This window comes from Equus caballus, chromosome 20 (assembly GCF_041296265.1).
Source record: "Equus caballus isolate H_3958 breed thoroughbred chromosome 20, TB-T2T, whole genome shotgun sequence".
Classification (NCBI taxonomy): Eukaryota; Metazoa; Chordata; class Mammalia; order Perissodactyla; family Equidae; genus Equus; species Equus caballus.
The window spans coordinates 36202358-36219764 of NC_091703.1; the positions used below are offsets into that span (position 1 = coordinate 36202358).

General features: G+C 38.9%; 2 protein-coding genes across 3 annotated transcripts in view; one reads left to right on the plus strand and one right to left on the minus strand.

The window, feature by feature from the left end:
- LOC100052006 (MHC class II DR-beta chain) overlaps window positions 1–17407 on the minus strand; it is a 99421-nt gene that overhangs the window by 65640 nt on the left and 16374 nt on the right. For both annotated transcript variants that reach the window (XM_070245391.1, XM_070245393.1), the window contains one exon: window positions 1111–1226. The gene's annotated coding sequence lies outside the window, so the exon portion shown is untranslated. The remainder of the gene's footprint in view (window positions 1–1110; window positions 1227–17407) is intronic.
- Window positions 9034–16842, plus strand: LOC100052063 (MHC class II DQ-alpha chain). Its single transcript, XM_070245399.1, has 5 exons — window positions 9034–9251; window positions 12381–12629; window positions 13038–13319; window positions 13571–13745; window positions 13919–16842. The coding sequence occupies exons 1-4, from the start codon at window positions 9170–9172 to the stop codon at window positions 13723–13725; spliced, it is 768 nt and encodes a 255-aa protein (XP_070101500.1). The 5' UTR covers window positions 9034–9169; the 3' UTR covers window positions 13726–13745; window positions 13919–16842.

Genomic DNA, 17407 nt, shown 5'->3' on the forward strand with positions numbered 1-17407 from the left:
CACAAAAATTAACTCAAAATGAACAAAAGACTTGAAGATGAGACCTGAAACCATAAAACTCCTAGAAGAAGATATAGACTGTATGCTTCTTGACATCAGTTTTGGTAATGATTTTTTGGATTTGACACCAAAAGCAAAGCCAACAAAAGCAAAAAACACAAATGGGACTACATTATACTAAAAAGCTTCTGCACAGCAAAGGAAATCATCAAAGAAAAGAAAACACAACCTACTGAATGGGGAAAATATTTTCAAATCATATATTTGATAAGGAATTATCATCTAAAATATATAAAGAACTTACACAACTCAATAGAAAAAAAACTAACAATTTGATTAAAAAATGGGCAGAGGATTTGAATAGATATTTTTCCAAAGACATACAGATGGCCAGCAGGTCCATGAAAAGGTGCTCAACATCACTAATCATCAGGGAAACACAAATCAAAGCCGCAATGAGATATCACTTCACACTTGTTAGAATGGCTATCACCAAAATGGCAAGAAGTAACAAGTGTTGGCAAGGATGTAGAGAAAAGGGAAGCCTAGTGCACTACTGGAGGGAATGAAAATTAATACAACCACTATGAAGAACATGGAGCTTACTCAAAAATTAAAAATAAATCCACCATATGATTCAGCAATTCCTGCCCTGGATGTCTATCCAATGAATATAAAAACATTAACTCGAAAAGATTTCTGCACCTCCATATTCACTGCGACATTATTTAAAATAGCCAAGATATGGAAGCAACCTACATGTCCATCTATGGATGAAAGGATAAAGAAAATGTAGTGTATATACAATGGAATATTATTCAGTCATAAAAAGAAGGCATTCTTGCCATTAGCGACAGCATGGATGGAACTTGAAGGCATTATGCTCACTGAAATAAGTCAGACAGAGAAAGACAAACACTGTATGATCTCACTTATATGTGGAATTGAAAAAAAACAACAAAAGAGAACAGAGCAGTGGTTGCCAGAGGTGGGTTTTGGGTTGGGCGAAATGGGCAAAAGTGATCAAAAGGTGCAGACTTCCAGTATTTTATGCTGGTCTCATCCTTTGGATAGTGATGCTATAGGCCAGAAATGCCTGGGGGCACTCACCTGGGCCTGTGGCAAGCTTCCACAGGCATTTCCCCTTTCAGAACCGAAGTTGTGGCTGGACCAGCCCTGTGGTTTTATGATTGCAAGACGCCATCAGCAATAACCATCAGGAAACACTGAAAGAAAAAAGGTTAATTACTCACAAGTCCTGGAGTGTACACGGCATGTCTGGAACCACACAGCAAGGTCACAGGAAGAGAGAAAGCATAGGTCTGGGGTTCTGCTTTTATTGGGGTCAAGGGTGGAGGGCCTAGAGTTTCGCGGGTTCACTCTTTTACAACATAAGTGGGAATTAAAGGGCGGGAAGGGAAAAACAAGTCAAAAGGTCAATAACTAGGTCTACCAGAGATCTCTAAAACAAAGGAAACTTCAGGGCTTGGGTGGCCTGGCTCTTTATCTAGTCGTGTAGCTGGCAAGGGGTTTATTTGAGACTGCAGTCTTTAAAGTGGATGCCTTGGCAATCAAAAGCTTAATGTCAGGCACTTGTATTACAAAATGAAAATAACTGTCAGGCGCTTATGCTGCATTCAGGTATAAAATAAATAAGTCCTGGAATGTAATGTACAGCATGGTGACTATAGTTAATAATACCGTGTTGTGTATTTGAAAGTTGCTAAGAGAACAAATCTTAAAAGTTCTCATCACAAGAAAAAAAATTTGTAGCTATGCCTGGTGATAGATGTTAACTAGACTTATCGTGGTGATCATTTTGCAATGTATACAAATATTGAATCATTATATTGTATACCTAAAACTAATATAATGTTACATGTCAATTATATCTAAATAAAAAAATCGTTATTTTAAAAAAGTTGGACACAAGAAGGTACATACTATAGAACTCTTCATATCAAGCAAAATTAATATTTAGAGATATAAATCAGGTCATAGGTTATTTGCGATGGGGGTAGAGAGAGATTGAGCACAGAGGGGCAGACATAACTTTCAAGGGAGTTAGAAATAGTCTATATTTTGATCAGGCAGTTGTTTACACAGGTGTCAGTATTTGTCAAATACTATTGAACTGTACACTGAAAATGTGTAGTTTTTACTGTATGTGACATATCTCGATAAAGTTGATTTGTAAAAATAAAAATGTACAATAATAAATCAGGTAAATAAAAATAAAATTAGAGGTTAGGGTCACAGTTAGCATTCAAAATAGAACACACTAAATAAAATTAAGATGTACATTTTGTGATGCTTAAAGGCGATAATTCACAAAGAACAAATAATGTTTGTTAATTTCTAAGCATCAAATAGCACAACAGCAACTTAAAGACAAATAAGAGAATATTTAATTTTAATAAGAGAAGATTGTTAGACACCTCAGTCAGTCAAAGACAATAAAGTAGACACCATAGTAAGGACCTAGAAAATTGAAAGAAATAATCAATGATATAGAGTTTATACATATTTTCAACTCAGTACACCTGTAATAAAGAAAATATCTTCTTTCCATGTGCTCATAAGATATTTATGAAAACAGATCACGTATTAGGTCACAAAGAAAACCTCCATAAATTCCATAAAGTAGAAATAATACAAACAGTATTCTCTGTGTAAACAGTAGAAATTAGAAAATAATAGCAAACAAAAAAGAAAAGCCCTAAATTCCCTGCTGCTTAGAAATTTGAGAGCTTCTGAAAAATAATTCTTAGTTCAAAAGCAAAACAGAAAATAAAAAATTTTAATTTCTGCAGAAAATGAAAACATGACATGAGCTGTGATATTTAACTAAAGCAGTGTTTAGTATGAAATTAATAATAGTCTTACATACATATATCGATAATCAATTTTCCAACTCAAAGGCTGCAAAATGAATGAGACAGTAAACTGAAAGACAGAGAATAAGAAATTAGCATGAAGCAGATGTCTGTGTCATCCTCCCCTGCCCAAACTTCCCGAGTCTGGTCTCTGTGTCTGATCACAGACCTCTCCCTTCAAGGCACATAATGGACTTAACTATCCTTTCTGTTGAAAGAGGCTCTGGCATTATTTTGAACTCCTTTAAATCTTTTCTTGGTTCTGGAACTGTAGAAAATTTCTTTTGTTACATCCAGTCTCACAGCCCCCAGGAAGAGTTTCACAAAAATGGAATTGCGGAGAAGCAGCTGCCCTTAGTAGAAAATTGTTCTTCCTACACCATGAGTATGTTCAATACTCCATCTACTTTGCATTAAAGAGGATCCTTAGTCTTCTGCAAAGATATTTTTCTAAACACGAAGAGGACAGGTGCGAAAGAGAACTAGTAGACAGCGTCAACAGAATGACCAATATTCCCACATCTCAAAGGTGAGAATTAATGAATGACTTTCTCAAGTGCACAGGCAGGGAGAAGAGAGAAAATAGGCTGTGGGTGCATTCCCCTGCCTTCTCACCCTCTCTGTTCAGTGTGCACTCAAAGCGTTCTAAAGCTCCGCCATTTGTCAGGTGCAAGATTGTCCTTGTCTAGACATGGCTATAGATTTTCTTTTTGTAATGCAGCAGTTATAGAGAAATTCTCCAGCAGGAATAATTTATAATAAACTTCTATAATTTTAAACATAATTTTATGATATTTCTCCTGTTTGAAGTCTTTTCAAAATTTCCCAACTTCACACATGTGGATTACTTTTCTCTAATATTCTCAGTTATTGAAACATTAGAATTCTACCTGTGTTATCATTTGTAGTTTTAAAGCTCTGGTTAAACCACAGTTTAAAATTTTCCAGGTAAAATGCTTTAAAAATATATTTGACATTTGTTTAAAAATATGTAATTTAAAATAAACAGTTGCTTTTAAAGTTTTTTTTAACTTTTTATTGAGATTATGATAGTTTACAACCTTGTGAAGTCTCAGTTGTACATTATTGTTTGTCAGTCACGTTGTAGGTGCACCACTTCACCCTTTGTGCCCACCCTCATCCCCTGCTTTTAAAGTTTTTATTTAAGATTCTTTTTCATTCGTTTTCCTGTTTAATGCCAAGTTAAGATTTCTGTATGACGAGAGTTCATGATAAGTACATTAGGATTGGAGAGCTCCTGGGAAGAGGACCAATCACCACCGGAGCTGAAGAACATCATCTGTCTCCAGGCAGCCAGCTCCGTAACCTGGTTCAGATGAATTAAGAGCATTGACTCAACTCAACAAGCATTTGTTGATTACATGCTATAATCATGGCACAAAGTATTCATCAAATAACATTCAGCTCAGCTGATGAGTTCACCTGAGCAATGGTGAAAGTCGATCCAGACACGGAGGTAATGTTGTGTATTTTTCAGTGGAAAATTATGAGGGAGCAGTTTATTTAAGAGAGCCATTTAAAGCAACTGGTTCATGCACATAGGACTTGTTGGTGGCAAAGAATAGGTAGGAATGATGTTAAATGAAAAACAGAATTATTGTCTTTGCAAGGTCCGTCTGTTTCATTAACTTTATCATTGTGAGAGGACATGTGACTGGATATCAGTACCCAGGCTTTTGCATCAGAATAACGTGCTTGGTGACCACAACAGGATTACTTACAGTTCTCCAAGTATCTTTGTTTTCATCTGTAAAATGCTGAAAGATTTTTTGTGAGAACAAATCATAGTACCTTATGCATATTGTAATTCAACAGACCTTAGTTCAAACCTCCCTTGAGAAAGCACTGCTGGGTTTTCAGTGGGGATAAAGTAAATGGTGACAGGAAGGTGAGTGAGTGGAATTCATTTCAAATATGGAGGCACTCCAACTTTCACACACCAAACTCATTTACACACACCTAAAAGCCAGAAGATATTGTAGTAGATTGCAAAAATAGCCACAAGTTCTTTGCAACTCATTCTATCAAGAAACGCAATCTATTAACCCGCCTCTTGATTTGAGCCGCTACTGTGACTTGCCTTGACTAACAGAACATAGGGGAAGTGACGTTGTGAGTCCAGGTTTAGACTCAAAAGGCCCTGTAGTTTCTCTCTTGCTCTAGGGAGCCTTCCAGCACCTGTGCATAAGCTTCAGTCAGCCTGCTGGACGATGAATCCACGTGGAGAGAGGCCCAGCAAGCCCAGCTGAACCAGTTGAGGCTGCAGACATGTAAGAGAGGCCACTTGAGAACATCTGAGACCAGCCTAGAATATAAAGACTGCCCAGGTGGGTCTAGAACAATTTGAAGTCTTTCGGAATCATGAGAAAATAATGAACCATTGTTTGAAATCATTAAGTTTTGGGGTAGATTGTTACATAGAAAAATTTGACCAGTGCAATCCTCTTCAAAGAAATCTATTTTCCAGCAATTTCTTAGAGCATCTATGGCTCACAGGCTTCCAAAAGCCTGGACTGCCACAAGGAGAAGGTTGGATGAATGAGGGAAAAGTTACAGGCTATCATTACCATTATCATTATTAATATTTGCCATTACACAGTGGTTAACATTTGGGAATGCTTACTACGTAGCAGACACTGGACTGTGTTTAAACCTTATAATTTGTACTTGTTTATAATTTTGTGTCATCATATTAACCATTGTGTAATAGTTTTCATTCCATTGTATGGAAAAGGACCCTAAGGATCACATATTTTGAATGATTTGCCCAAGGTGGTGAAGCTTATAAAATCAAAAGCAGTATTAAATTCTTATTTATTTGGTTACAAAGCCCATCTTCTTTTTGCTTTGCCACTCTGAACTCTGTTGTTACCGTGAAGCACCTTCAACTATTGCAAGCTGGTGGAGGACTTGGCCTTCATAGTAAAACCTCACCAATGCGTAATAACTAGGATTGTATCAGGGAAAAGTAGTTGATATGACTAAAGAATTTGAAAATAAGCATGTTTTTAGAGACTATTATAAGTGTTAATTAGAACTAACATGAGTTCTGTCTAAATAATTTCTTAGAGGGCTCTCAATGATGTAAGTAATGATGATACATCCTATTTATATTGACAATTTTAATTATGAAATCAATAACGTGTAAATCAGTACTTAAGAAAATTGTTGAACAAAGTAAAATTTAAACTCTAAATTTCATTGCCACCATTAATTTATAAAAGGGCCTTCCATTTTCCTATTAGACAGGTAACAAATTAGTTTCTGTCAAAATGGTACACCTTTGCTCTGAGTCTAAATTACTAATAATTTTACTTTATATTATAATTATGACCTAAAAACAGAAGTGACTAGAACAAGGATCCTTGTGTGACAGCTGGATGAAGAAGGAAGAGGAGAAAAGGTTACGTTGAAGACAGACAGCTCATCTCCTATTCCTTAGTTGATGACAGTGCCTTGCCGGGACTTTCCCTGCATCCCCCGGGAAACGAGATCTGAGACCAGACATTCAATTTCCCATGCAAGATAAAATTCTGATCTGGCATGGGTTTTTACGAATTTTTTTAAACTGTTATATTAATAGGTGAAATTCTGGAGCACTGTCAAGAAAGATTTTGATCATTTGCCAAAATCTTGAGTAACTCCTGCGAGATACAAGGCAGGTAAGTCTAGATCCAGGAAAAAGCATAGGAACATGCTATTTACTGCACAGAAAGGAGGATACTGTATGGTGAAAGGAGCACCTCTCAAGGGGGACCTCACAAACCCTCTTGGTTCACAGTGGCAGTGGCTAGAAAGAATGATAAGGCCAACTATAGGATCAAATATCTATATCAGTTATGTTAGGGCACTGGATTCTGAATCCACAACAGAAAGAGATCCCCTCCCCTGGCAAGGATCCCTGGCTTGCCCTTGTCACATTTCAGCTCCTCCACTTACTAGTTACATGACCCTGGGCAAATTCCTTCACCTCTCTGAGCTCCAATGTCCTCCTTATAAAATGCGGATGATATTAAAGTATGACAAGTATATTTAAAGAGACCTAGGAATTTTTCGTTCCAAGTATATGCATAATCCTCACAATCACCTAATTAGATACTGCCAATGCCTCTAGCCAAAGACCACCAGGAGCCCACCCATGGATGAACAACTTGGTTTTATTGTTCATTGCAGTGAAGGAGAAAACTCACCATGGGAAATCATGGAGTATCTCATAAGTCAGGGTTGGAACCAGCCTCTTTGTCTATTGAGAGAACTATTGTAAGGAATTAGTTTACACAATTGTGGGGGTGAAGTAGGCAAGTCCGAGATCCATAGGGCAGGCCATTGTCAGGAACAGCAGGCTGGAACTCCCAGCACAGGCTGAGCTGCAGGCTGCAGTAGAATCTCTTCTCCCTCAGGGAAGCCTCAGCTCTGCTCTTGAGACTTTTCAGCTGATTGGATCTGGCTCACTCAAATTATCTAGGATAACCTCTCCTACTTAAAGTCAACTGATTATTGACCTTAATAGCATCTACAAAATATCTTTGGAGCAGCACCTAGATTAATGTTTGATTGGATAACAGGACCATAGCCTAGTCAACACATGAAACTGATCGTTAAATATTTTAGGGTTTGAGATTGTGTTAGGTGATTTTGAGGATGATTTTAAAAAAGAAGGACTTGCCCTTAATTGGATCCTATGAGGAAGTGGGTGATGGGTGGGATAATACTATAACTGGACATCTTCATAATCCTACCTAGACGGAAAGAAGACTATACTGAGGCTGAGGCTATAATTGATAAAGAAGCAGTAGTCCTTCATTTCATTTAAGAGAAAGATATGCTTGGCCATTTTTGTGGTTTGGACAATGTTCATATTTTGTTTGTGTTCAGACATGATTACTGAGTGGCCTTGTTTTCTGTCTTGATCCACTGTGGTTACAGCGTGGCTGTCTGATACTGCTGTTCTGTGAAATTGTTTATGTTCAGCAGGAAAACACCAAAACCGAGCTGTGAGTACCAGGCCAGCTCCTGGCATCACCAAGGCCTAGCTAATTGTACCAGGAAGCTCCCAGATGCCAGGGCTTTTTCTGTCTCACGTTTCTTTACAGTCTCTGTCACTGTGAGGTAAGGCAGAGTGCTGAGGAACTGAGGGCCATCTAACAGGGACAGGGTGACTGATTCAAAATGGAGCCCCCTTAATTTGTGGCTTCCATAACATAGAGAAAATTGATTCTTCTGAAAAAATGAGTCTCCCTCTGATCACTGCCTTTGACTTTAGCTCAATCCCTAGTCCTCTGCAAATATCTGGAATTTTGATGTGGCAGGAGAAAGAATATAAAAAGATCCAGTAGATCAAGAGAAGAAAAACAATATTCTGAGTCACAGCAATTCCTCTCATTCCAATCTCAATGTTTGACTTGACATTCTTTAATTTAAAAAATAAAAATCATAGAATGAGGCAGCCAGAGCCTTCTCTAATATAATCAATGTCTCCAAATTTCCTTTCAATGTAGACAGGTGGCAGCAAAATACAAAGCATAAAGAATACTTATGGCAGGGAAAAAATTCAGATGGAAGATCATGCAGTTACTGTAGGCAGCACTACATGGCATTATAACTCCTTTCATTGCCCTGGGTACAAATATTGAAGCTTTTGAGAGCATGAGAAGAACTTACTCAACTGGATTTATATAAATAGAAAAGGCAAAGGTATTCCTTGGCTACCTCCAGAGGAGATGCCCTAGTTAGGCGAGTCAACTCAAAATTTAGAGAATTCTATATGTGTTATGGAAACAAAATTAAAGACAGCTAACCCACATATGGATGCCAGGGAAAGCAAGGGGGTGGGGACTGCCAGGGAGGGGGATCAACTTGGGAGAATTCTTGGAGGTTGTAACCCAGAAAATCCTGAAGGACACCGTATGGGTAATGACCTCATCTATCCATGAGGCTGCTCAGAAATTCCCACCCCTCTAGTCTTCAGCAGGCATACACACATGTGAGAAGATTCTGATTTAATACCCTCCCTCCTTTCATAGAAAATTCCCTCAGGTCCTCTCTGAGCTGAGGCTACATCAGAACCAGGGGATTTCCCAATCCCTTCCAGGCCTCTTAGTACAAAGTCTTCAACTGGCAACTGAAGTGTCATCATAGCGGATTTTTCTGATTGGCCAGAACCTGATCTGGTAGGGTTTAGTTTGGGTGTCTTTAGAGTTCCTTCTCAGCTCAGTCCTCTCCGTGGCTGTCCAACTCAGAACAGCAGTTGCTGAGACCACCCTGAGAAGACAATGATCCTAAACAGAGCTCTGATTCTGGGGGCCCTCACCCTGACCACCATGATGAGTGCCTGCGGAGGTGAAGACATTGTGGGTGAGTGCATAGTTGAGGGATGTGGAGACTGGACTTGGGGAATAGGGAATTAGAACTGGAACAAAGGATAGATATTGGTACAGAAATAGTAGAGAGTCTTCAAAGGCGTTCTCAATATTGAGCAGATTTAAAAACTATGCTTCTTCTTCCTTCAGGAAACTAGAGTCCCAAGCCACTCTCTTTGCTGCCTGTGCTGTTGCAGAGTTCACCAAGGCATTATTCTGTTCCTGTTACTGGATCCAGTGAATATAGGCTGGAAGGTCCCATGGCATTCATTCATGATTGCCTCAAAGACTAGGGATGTTTTCACACGTGGATGTTTTGTTACTAAAATTTTGTGAACTATTTGCTCCCAAACTTCTCTGAACAACTTTTGAAGTTCTTATATATTTCTCCTATGCTTTATCTTGGGGTAAATAGTTCCATAAATTACAGATATAAAGAAAGATGACCTTTTCTTTGTCTCAGATTTACCTACATTTCCATGCTGGGAACTGGCACAGGTCGGGAGTGGGTAAATGAGCCCAGCTGAATGCCTTTAGACAAGTCATTTTACCCCATAATCCTCATTTTATCTCAGTTACCTCAAATATGCTACCTCACAAATAATCAAACACAATAGGTATGTAGATATGCTTTCTAAATAATGGAGGCATATAAATGTCAATGATTATTCTTATTTTTTATTATTACTACTACAGCTGTAGCTTCATTTTTTTCTTTAATCAAGTAAATATCTTTATTTTTATTTTAAAATTGAAAACGTTATGATTGAAAAACTTGGTGAATTAAATCACATTATTCTCAAATCCTCAGCCCAAATTGCCTATCTTACACTTCATCTAATGGAGACCTATCAGAGGAAAACTGGGCAAGAACAGGGTAATTATTTGGTCCCTTAGGCCCCGCTACCTCTTGGTGTCCACCTCTTTCCAGGCTCTCTTCATACATTCCTTTACCCTCCTTTCCTTCCGGGATCCATCCCTGGCTCTTTGCCCTGTTGTTTTATAGACATGAAGAGTGAGTTTGTAAAAGTCAAAGTACAAAAGCCAAATAGTTAAAAGGGGAAGTGAAATGGAAGTTACTTTAATTTTCAGCAACTTTATTAACCGTGGCTGCTCCCATTCTAATGGTAGTGGAAGTTTCATCTGCTTCTCCAGAGTGCTTCCAAATTTTCTTTCTTCAGTGTCAGACCATAGTGCCGTGCTCGAGCTCGACTTACACTTGAGGAACAGGGGCACAGTGCCAAGGGCCTGTGATACTTGTAGGGCTCCATGAATATGTTTTAATTTCTTTTAAAATTAAAGGAAAAATGAACTTTTAGAATGGAAGAAAATATTTTAATTTTTAATCCAGCCTGAATTATATTTGTCTTCATACCAATACAGTCATAAAATACAATTTTTAATGTTTTTATGGAAGAAGGAGTCCACAAAAGCAACAGTGCTTAGGGCTCACAAGTCATCAGGCAGCTCTGATCACCACTGATTCTGACCATCATATCGCTCTGCTACCTCTGTGTCTGTTGGTCTTCCCCCAAATCTCTGTGATTCTCAAGAATAGCAATTGATATTCAATACCCATTTTTGCGCACATAGCAAGCTGTTTTGGGGATTCAAAAAATGCTGTCTGTCCCCTGGAGGGTGCACAGATTAGTGATGGAAAGAACATGGTGCAGGAAAGCAGAAGGACCATTGCTGAGCAGGACAGTGGACTCAGTTGAGGCTAAAACTATAAAAGTGAATTGGGTCCAGTTGGCCATCATCAGTGTGATGTTCTTCATCAACTGTAAGCAGCCCAGGACAAGTACCAGATGAAAAGAATAATCACATATATTCACGTCTGAAAAAGGAGTCAAGAAGATTCATTGCAAGGATAAGGAGGCTTTGTTGGACAGCCTTTTAGGTGATCAACTGAGGGAGCCATGCTGGGTAGGCAAGAGAGTGAACTTGGTGAGGAATAAAGAAATGTGGAGAGCAGAACACTTGGATGAAAGGGTTGGAGGTCATAAACGTGATCAAAAACATATTTAATAAGAGAACTTAGCTAAAATGTTGGTAACTAAGTAGGAACTTCAAGAATGAGCTGGATTTGCCTGGGAAATCCTAAAAGATAATTTCATTTCAGGGAGAAAAACAGACCCCTGCAAAGATCAAGGACCATGAAAGGATAATATAGTTTGGTTTGATTGGCACATGAGGTAGCTGTATAAGATGTTGGACTATAAGGCTATTGATTTTCCCACCACAGAACTTGCCACAGTATATGATATATGATCCTTTACTCACCTGACTCTCACACTGTTCAATAAGCTCCTCGAGGGCAGAGACCATGCCTGGTTGGTGTTTGACTCCCTGCTCCTCACGATGTCAGAGGAATAACAGAAATTGAAAATCTAATAAAACTTCCATTTTTTTCTTTTGGAAGGAATCAGGTGCTCTCCTTTAATGATCATTACTGTTAAAAAAACTTTGACCTTGAAAGCATTGTTTATTTTTTATATATTTTGTAATGTTACTGTCATTGTCATAATCATTCTTATACCCTATAACAGAGCAAACTCTTTTAAAATAATAAGATCCTGTGTGCCTTTTCTCGGTTAAAAAAAAAAAAAAGAAAAAGAAAATGAGGACAGAATTGCTGTGTAGTAAATATTCTGCTCTGAGGAGAGTCCTGAGGGGAGAACAACTATGATGAACGTGTTGTTAACTGATGAAAAAATTAAGTGAGAGATAAAACTTATGATGTAGAAGGAAGTAAACTGAATCTCTGGGGAAGAAAGCTAATACAATGATAGTTAATTCACTTCTTCTTTCATCCCATTGCAAGCTGTATCATAAGCCGAGAGCATGCCAGGCACTGAGCCAGGCACACAGGGAATAGAATTAGCATGGCCTGTGAAATTCCGCCCTCCTAGAGCATACATTATATGAAAAGACAGACTGGATTCTAAGTGGACAGCTACCAACACTGAGGCGGAAGGAATCAGGTGCCGGGAATTTTGCCTAGAGACAGCCAAAGATGAAGCCTACAATATTTGAAAGTCGATTTCTTCTGTCACTTTGTTTAATAAGGTTCTTTTCTCTCCCCCTGTTTTCCACCGTCCTGCTTCTCACTTTCACTCATCAGCTGATCACTTTGCCTCCTACGGCACAAACGTCTACCAGTCTTATGGTGATTTTGGTCAGTTCACCCATGAATTTGATGGAGATGAGGAGTTCCATGTGGACCTGGAGAAGAAGGAGACTGTGTGGCGGCTGCCTGTGTTTAGCGAGTTTACAAGTTTTGACCCACAGGGCGCGCTGCAAAACATTGCTACGGCAAAATACAACTTGGACATCTTGATTAAACTCTCCAACTCTACTGCTGCTACCAATGGTACGTGTCCACCATTCTGCCTCTCTTTATTGAATCTATCCCTTCATACCAGCCTCACTCCCTTCTTCCCTAAGGATAGATACTCATCCTTCAATATTCTATAAAATTATCTCCTTTCCAAAGAGTCCTCAGATCTTTTAGTAATTACTGAACCCTCATCCTCTCCCGTCTCAAAAATCACATATTCTGTTTAATACAAGGATCCTTACCCCCTAACACAATCCTTGAATCCTTCAAAGAGGGGTCCCGTAGACCTCCTACCTTAGCAAGCACGCCCACAGAGAGAAAGGCACAGGGATAAAGTGCAGGCAATGTATATTGTTTCCCAAGCAGAAGGGAAAGAATAACTCTTCTTTTCCCAGGGCAAAGCTATTCACAATTCGTAACAGTGCTATTTTCTCACCATAGAGGTTCCTGAGGTGACTGTGTTTCCCAAGTCTCCTGTGGTGCTGGGTCAGCCCAACACCCTCATCTGTCTTGTGGACAACATCTTCCCTCCTGTGATCAATATCACATGGTTGAGGAATGGGCACTCAGTCAGTGAAGGCGTTTTTGAGATGATTTTCCTCCCCAAGACTGATGATTCCTTCCTGAAGATCAGTTACCTCACCTTCCTCCCTTCTGCTGACGATATTTATGATTGCAAGGTGGAGCACTGGGGGCTGGATGAGCCACTTCTGAAACACTGGGGTATGTATGAGTTCCACTCCTTTTGGAACTGTCTTTTCTCTGTCAAATTCAGAACATTCTGTCTTTTAGCTCCTAAATCTCATGGCCCAAACCTTGTTTTCCATGCTTCAAAGATTCCTAATTATAGACTTCACTCTCCTACCTAAACTTTTTGCCCTAAGTCTTTGCAGAACCAAACCCCAGCCCACTCCATCCCACGTACCAGCACAGGAATACTCTGTATTCTGATCTCCACAACTTCACTTTCACAGAACCTGAGATTCCAACCCCAATGTCAGAGCTGACAGAGACTGTGGTCTGCGCCCTGGGGTTGGCTGTTGGCTTCGTAGGCATCGTGGTGGGCACCTTCCTCACCATCCGAGGCCTCCGCTCAGGTGGTGCCTTAAGACGCCAAGGATGCTTGTGAGTTGCATCATAGAAGGGAAGGTAAGGATTCATATTTGTCAGAACTGGGAGCTGGAGACACAATACAGGAGGAAGGAAAGTGGGAGGAGATTATGAACACAAATGTGGTTGAAAAGTAGGAGAATTGGGAAAGGGCTTGATGATGGCACAGGAGCACTATAGGATCCATCAACCTCATGTCTGTCCTATTGCAGGCACATTGCCCATCTACAAGAGCAGAAGAGTGGATGTGCTAGACGACCTCGCACTATTTACTGGCCCAGTTCATCATACTCCTTCTCTTCTTCATCGTTTTTCCTCTAACCTTTTCCCTGGGACTTAAGGTGCTGTATCTCCTAAGAGCTCTCATACTCTTCAGAATTCTCCCCCTGACTGCCGGATTATTTTTTCTCTTCTCACTTGTTACCTACTATGGGATCCCTGGGACATTCCACCTAGTTACCTAATCTCTAGGGACCCTGATCCAATGTCCCCATGGAAGCAATAAATTCTCCTTTATGAGATCTTTTATTAAAATTTTTCCTGTATTTCATCTCAGGGCTGACTAGAACCATGGTCCCTTATGCTCCAGGCTCATTTAATGTCATTTTTCATTTTCCAGATCATGTTTCATGCCCCATAACCGAAGTGCATCCAAGTATAAACTGATAATATTTTGATATCTTAGCTAAGGTTAATATTTCTCTCTTCCTTGTGTTCCCACACTTGGCCACTCCAACTCCCCCAACCCTTGCCCCCCAGTTCAGGCATCAGTGAAGGTAACACATGCCTTAAGCCTTTAGTGTTCATTTGTTATAGCAGAAATATAAAAAACAAGAAATGTCTGTATTCATTTTAATATAGCTTTTAAAAGTTATAACAGACAAATAAGTTAGGGGAAAGGAATTTTGAACCTCAAAAGTACCAAAAGTCAAAATTTTTGTACTGAAGTAAAAATTTGTTCCCAAAAGTTTAAATCTGTGAAAAACAAATGATGATAGTAGAAGCTTTCTTCTCCCTGCCTCACTCTTGAGGAGATAAGAATTCTCCAGGCAGGAAAAGAAATGAAAGTCAGTTAGAAGAGCATTAGAATAGGACAATAATGCAGGTATCTGAGAAGGACCAATACTTTGTCCTTACTTAGAGTTAGTAACAATGGAAAAATGAATAAAGGTAAAAACCACAGACAAATTTAGTGTCCCTAGAACAAGGGTTTACCTCACTTCTTAGATGAAGCCCTGCTGGATAACCACATAGATTTTCCTGTGCCACTATGGAACGTCAGGGACAGTAGAATGAATGTAGCTGCAGGATGTTTCTAGGCAGAAAGCCTAACTCAGGCTCACAGAATCCCTATGTGCCCTGGGAAACAGTCAAACACCCTGTATGCCCAGGCCCCTGTCCCTCACCTATCCTGGCTAAGGAAGGCAGGAGCCCATGAGAGACAAATCCCAGGTGGGACAACATTGTTGAGACAATGTAGCAGCAGCTATGGTGCTGCATCCTCTTTTATATTCAGTTTCTCCTAGCGGAAACTCTTGCAGAGGAAATGGATCAACAGATGGGACTCTCTGGCTCTGCTGAGTGTGTCCAAGACCACACTCTTGAGAGTATGTGTGACTTGACTTGGAGTCATTTTGTCCTTTGAAATTGTTTTAGGAACTTTGCCTCATTCTTCCCACTCTGCAAATACTGTGTCCATACACTGCATCTAGGATGGCATTATTTAATGTAAGAAGCTAATCCTGCCCATGCCATCCGCATCAGTGAGCTAAAAATATAATTAGGGAAAAAAGACAAAATATTAACACATAACTGGTATAGATAATTTGATGTGAAGAAATCTATATCCCAATCCTGGACTCAGTCGTTTATAGCTGGTATTTTAAACTTTATAACACTGGCTAAAGTATTAACATTTATGAGCTGCATTTTTCTCATCTATAATGTGAGAGTGATAATACTTTCCTTGAAGATACACTGACAGATTTTTAATAATCTCATTATATAGTCAGTGCCTTACAGACAGTATACAAATACATAAGAAAACATTGCTAGATACATCCATAATTAATTTACTTAAAAGAATGAATCATATTATAAAAAAGTCAATTCTGTTTTTCTGAGCCCTTTAAGGATTTAGGAGATTCAAACGAAGAGCTATGGATGAATTTCTTTTCATATGTCAATCGGAGAATTTTTTTCCACTCTAGAGTGAGAGGGGCTGAGATTTAGTTAGGCTGAGAAAATAGATACAGCATAGTGGTCAGTGACATATCATTGGTGAAGAGGTTGCTAAGATAACTCTTAGGGCAAGAATTTGCAATATATATCTTTTTTTTTTTTTTTTGAGGAAGAGTAGCCCTGAGCTAACTGCTGCCAATCCTCCTGTTTTTGCTGAGGAAGGTTGGCCCTGAGCTAACATCCATGCCCATCTTCCTCCACTTTATATATGGGACGCCTACGACAGCATGGCTTGCCAAGTGGTGCCATGTCTGCACCCAGGATCCGAACCGGTGAACCCCGGGCCGCCAAAGCGGAACATATGCACTTAACCGATGCGCCACCGGCTGGGCCCTATATCTTTAGTTTTTAATCTCTAATAAAATACATGTCTCCTCCATATGGCTCCTAAATTTTTAGTCAAGCTATGTTATATGCAGCAGATCTTTATGCATGTCTAGTCTGGGGAGGAAATAGAGAAGATTCAAAGAGAAAAAGGTATGATGTAAAAGTAAGAAAATAATTAAAAATGCAAACTGGGAATTAGTAAGTGCAGGAAATCTGAACCAGAGATGATCATTAAAATGAAGGTAACAGAGCACAGAGGATTTTTAGGGCAGTGAAACTATTCTGTATGATACTTTAACAGTGCATACGTCATTACACATTTGTTTAAACCCATAGAATGCACAACACCAAGAGCAAACCCTAATGTTATCTATAGACTTTGGGTGATAATGATGTGTTAATGTAGGTTCATCAATTGTAACAAATGTACCACTCTTGTGGAGAATTTTGATAATGGGGGAGGCTCTGCATGATGAGGACAGGGGGATATGGAAAATATTTTTACCTTCTGTTCAATTTTGCTGTGAACCTAAAATTGTTCTTTAATAAAGTGTATTAAAAAAAGAAAGCAAAAGATCAACTATTATGATCCTGAATGTATAAAATATAAATTTTAGTATAAAAAAAAGTAAGTCACCTGAAAATGCACAAATGTGCTGAGAAGAGTTTTCAACAATAGTATTTCAAATAAATCTCAATGATTTCATGGGGTAAGACTCCAGCATTTTGGAGGTGGGGGGTGTGTGTGTGTATGTGTGTGTGTGTGTGCAGGTGCATGTGTGTATGTGTTTGTACATATGTATATATGTATGTTATTGTCACATAAAGCTTATATTGAATGGCATTATGACTAGTGTCCTAGAAATATACAAATGCTGCCCTATTCAGACTTCTTCCCCATGAAGTACCGAGGAAAGCAAATTTAATAATCATTGCATTTTATTAAAGGACTCATTCATAAAGTGTCCTCATAATTTTAAAACATCAGAATTAAAATTAATTCTAAAAAGAAGAGCAATCATTTCTTTTTAATAAATGGGAAAAAAAGTTTTGTTTTAGAATCCCAAATGAAAAGATATTGTGTCTATAAAAGTAATAATAGGGGATGACAAAAGTGAAAAATTTAAGAGAAA

Coding starts and splice junctions, on each gene's coding strand:
- LOC100052063 (XM_070245399.1), top strand. CDS start 9,170: ATGATCCTAAACAGAGCTCTGATTCTGGGGGCCCTCACCCTGACCACC. Junction 12,630..13,037: donor CTCTACTGCTGCTACCAATG/GTACGTGTCCAC, acceptor TTCTCACCATAG/AGGTTCCTGAGGTGACTGTG. Junction 13,320..13,570: donor GCCACTTCTGAAACACTGGG/GTATGTATGAGT, acceptor TCACTTTCACAG/AACCTGAGATTCCAACCCCA.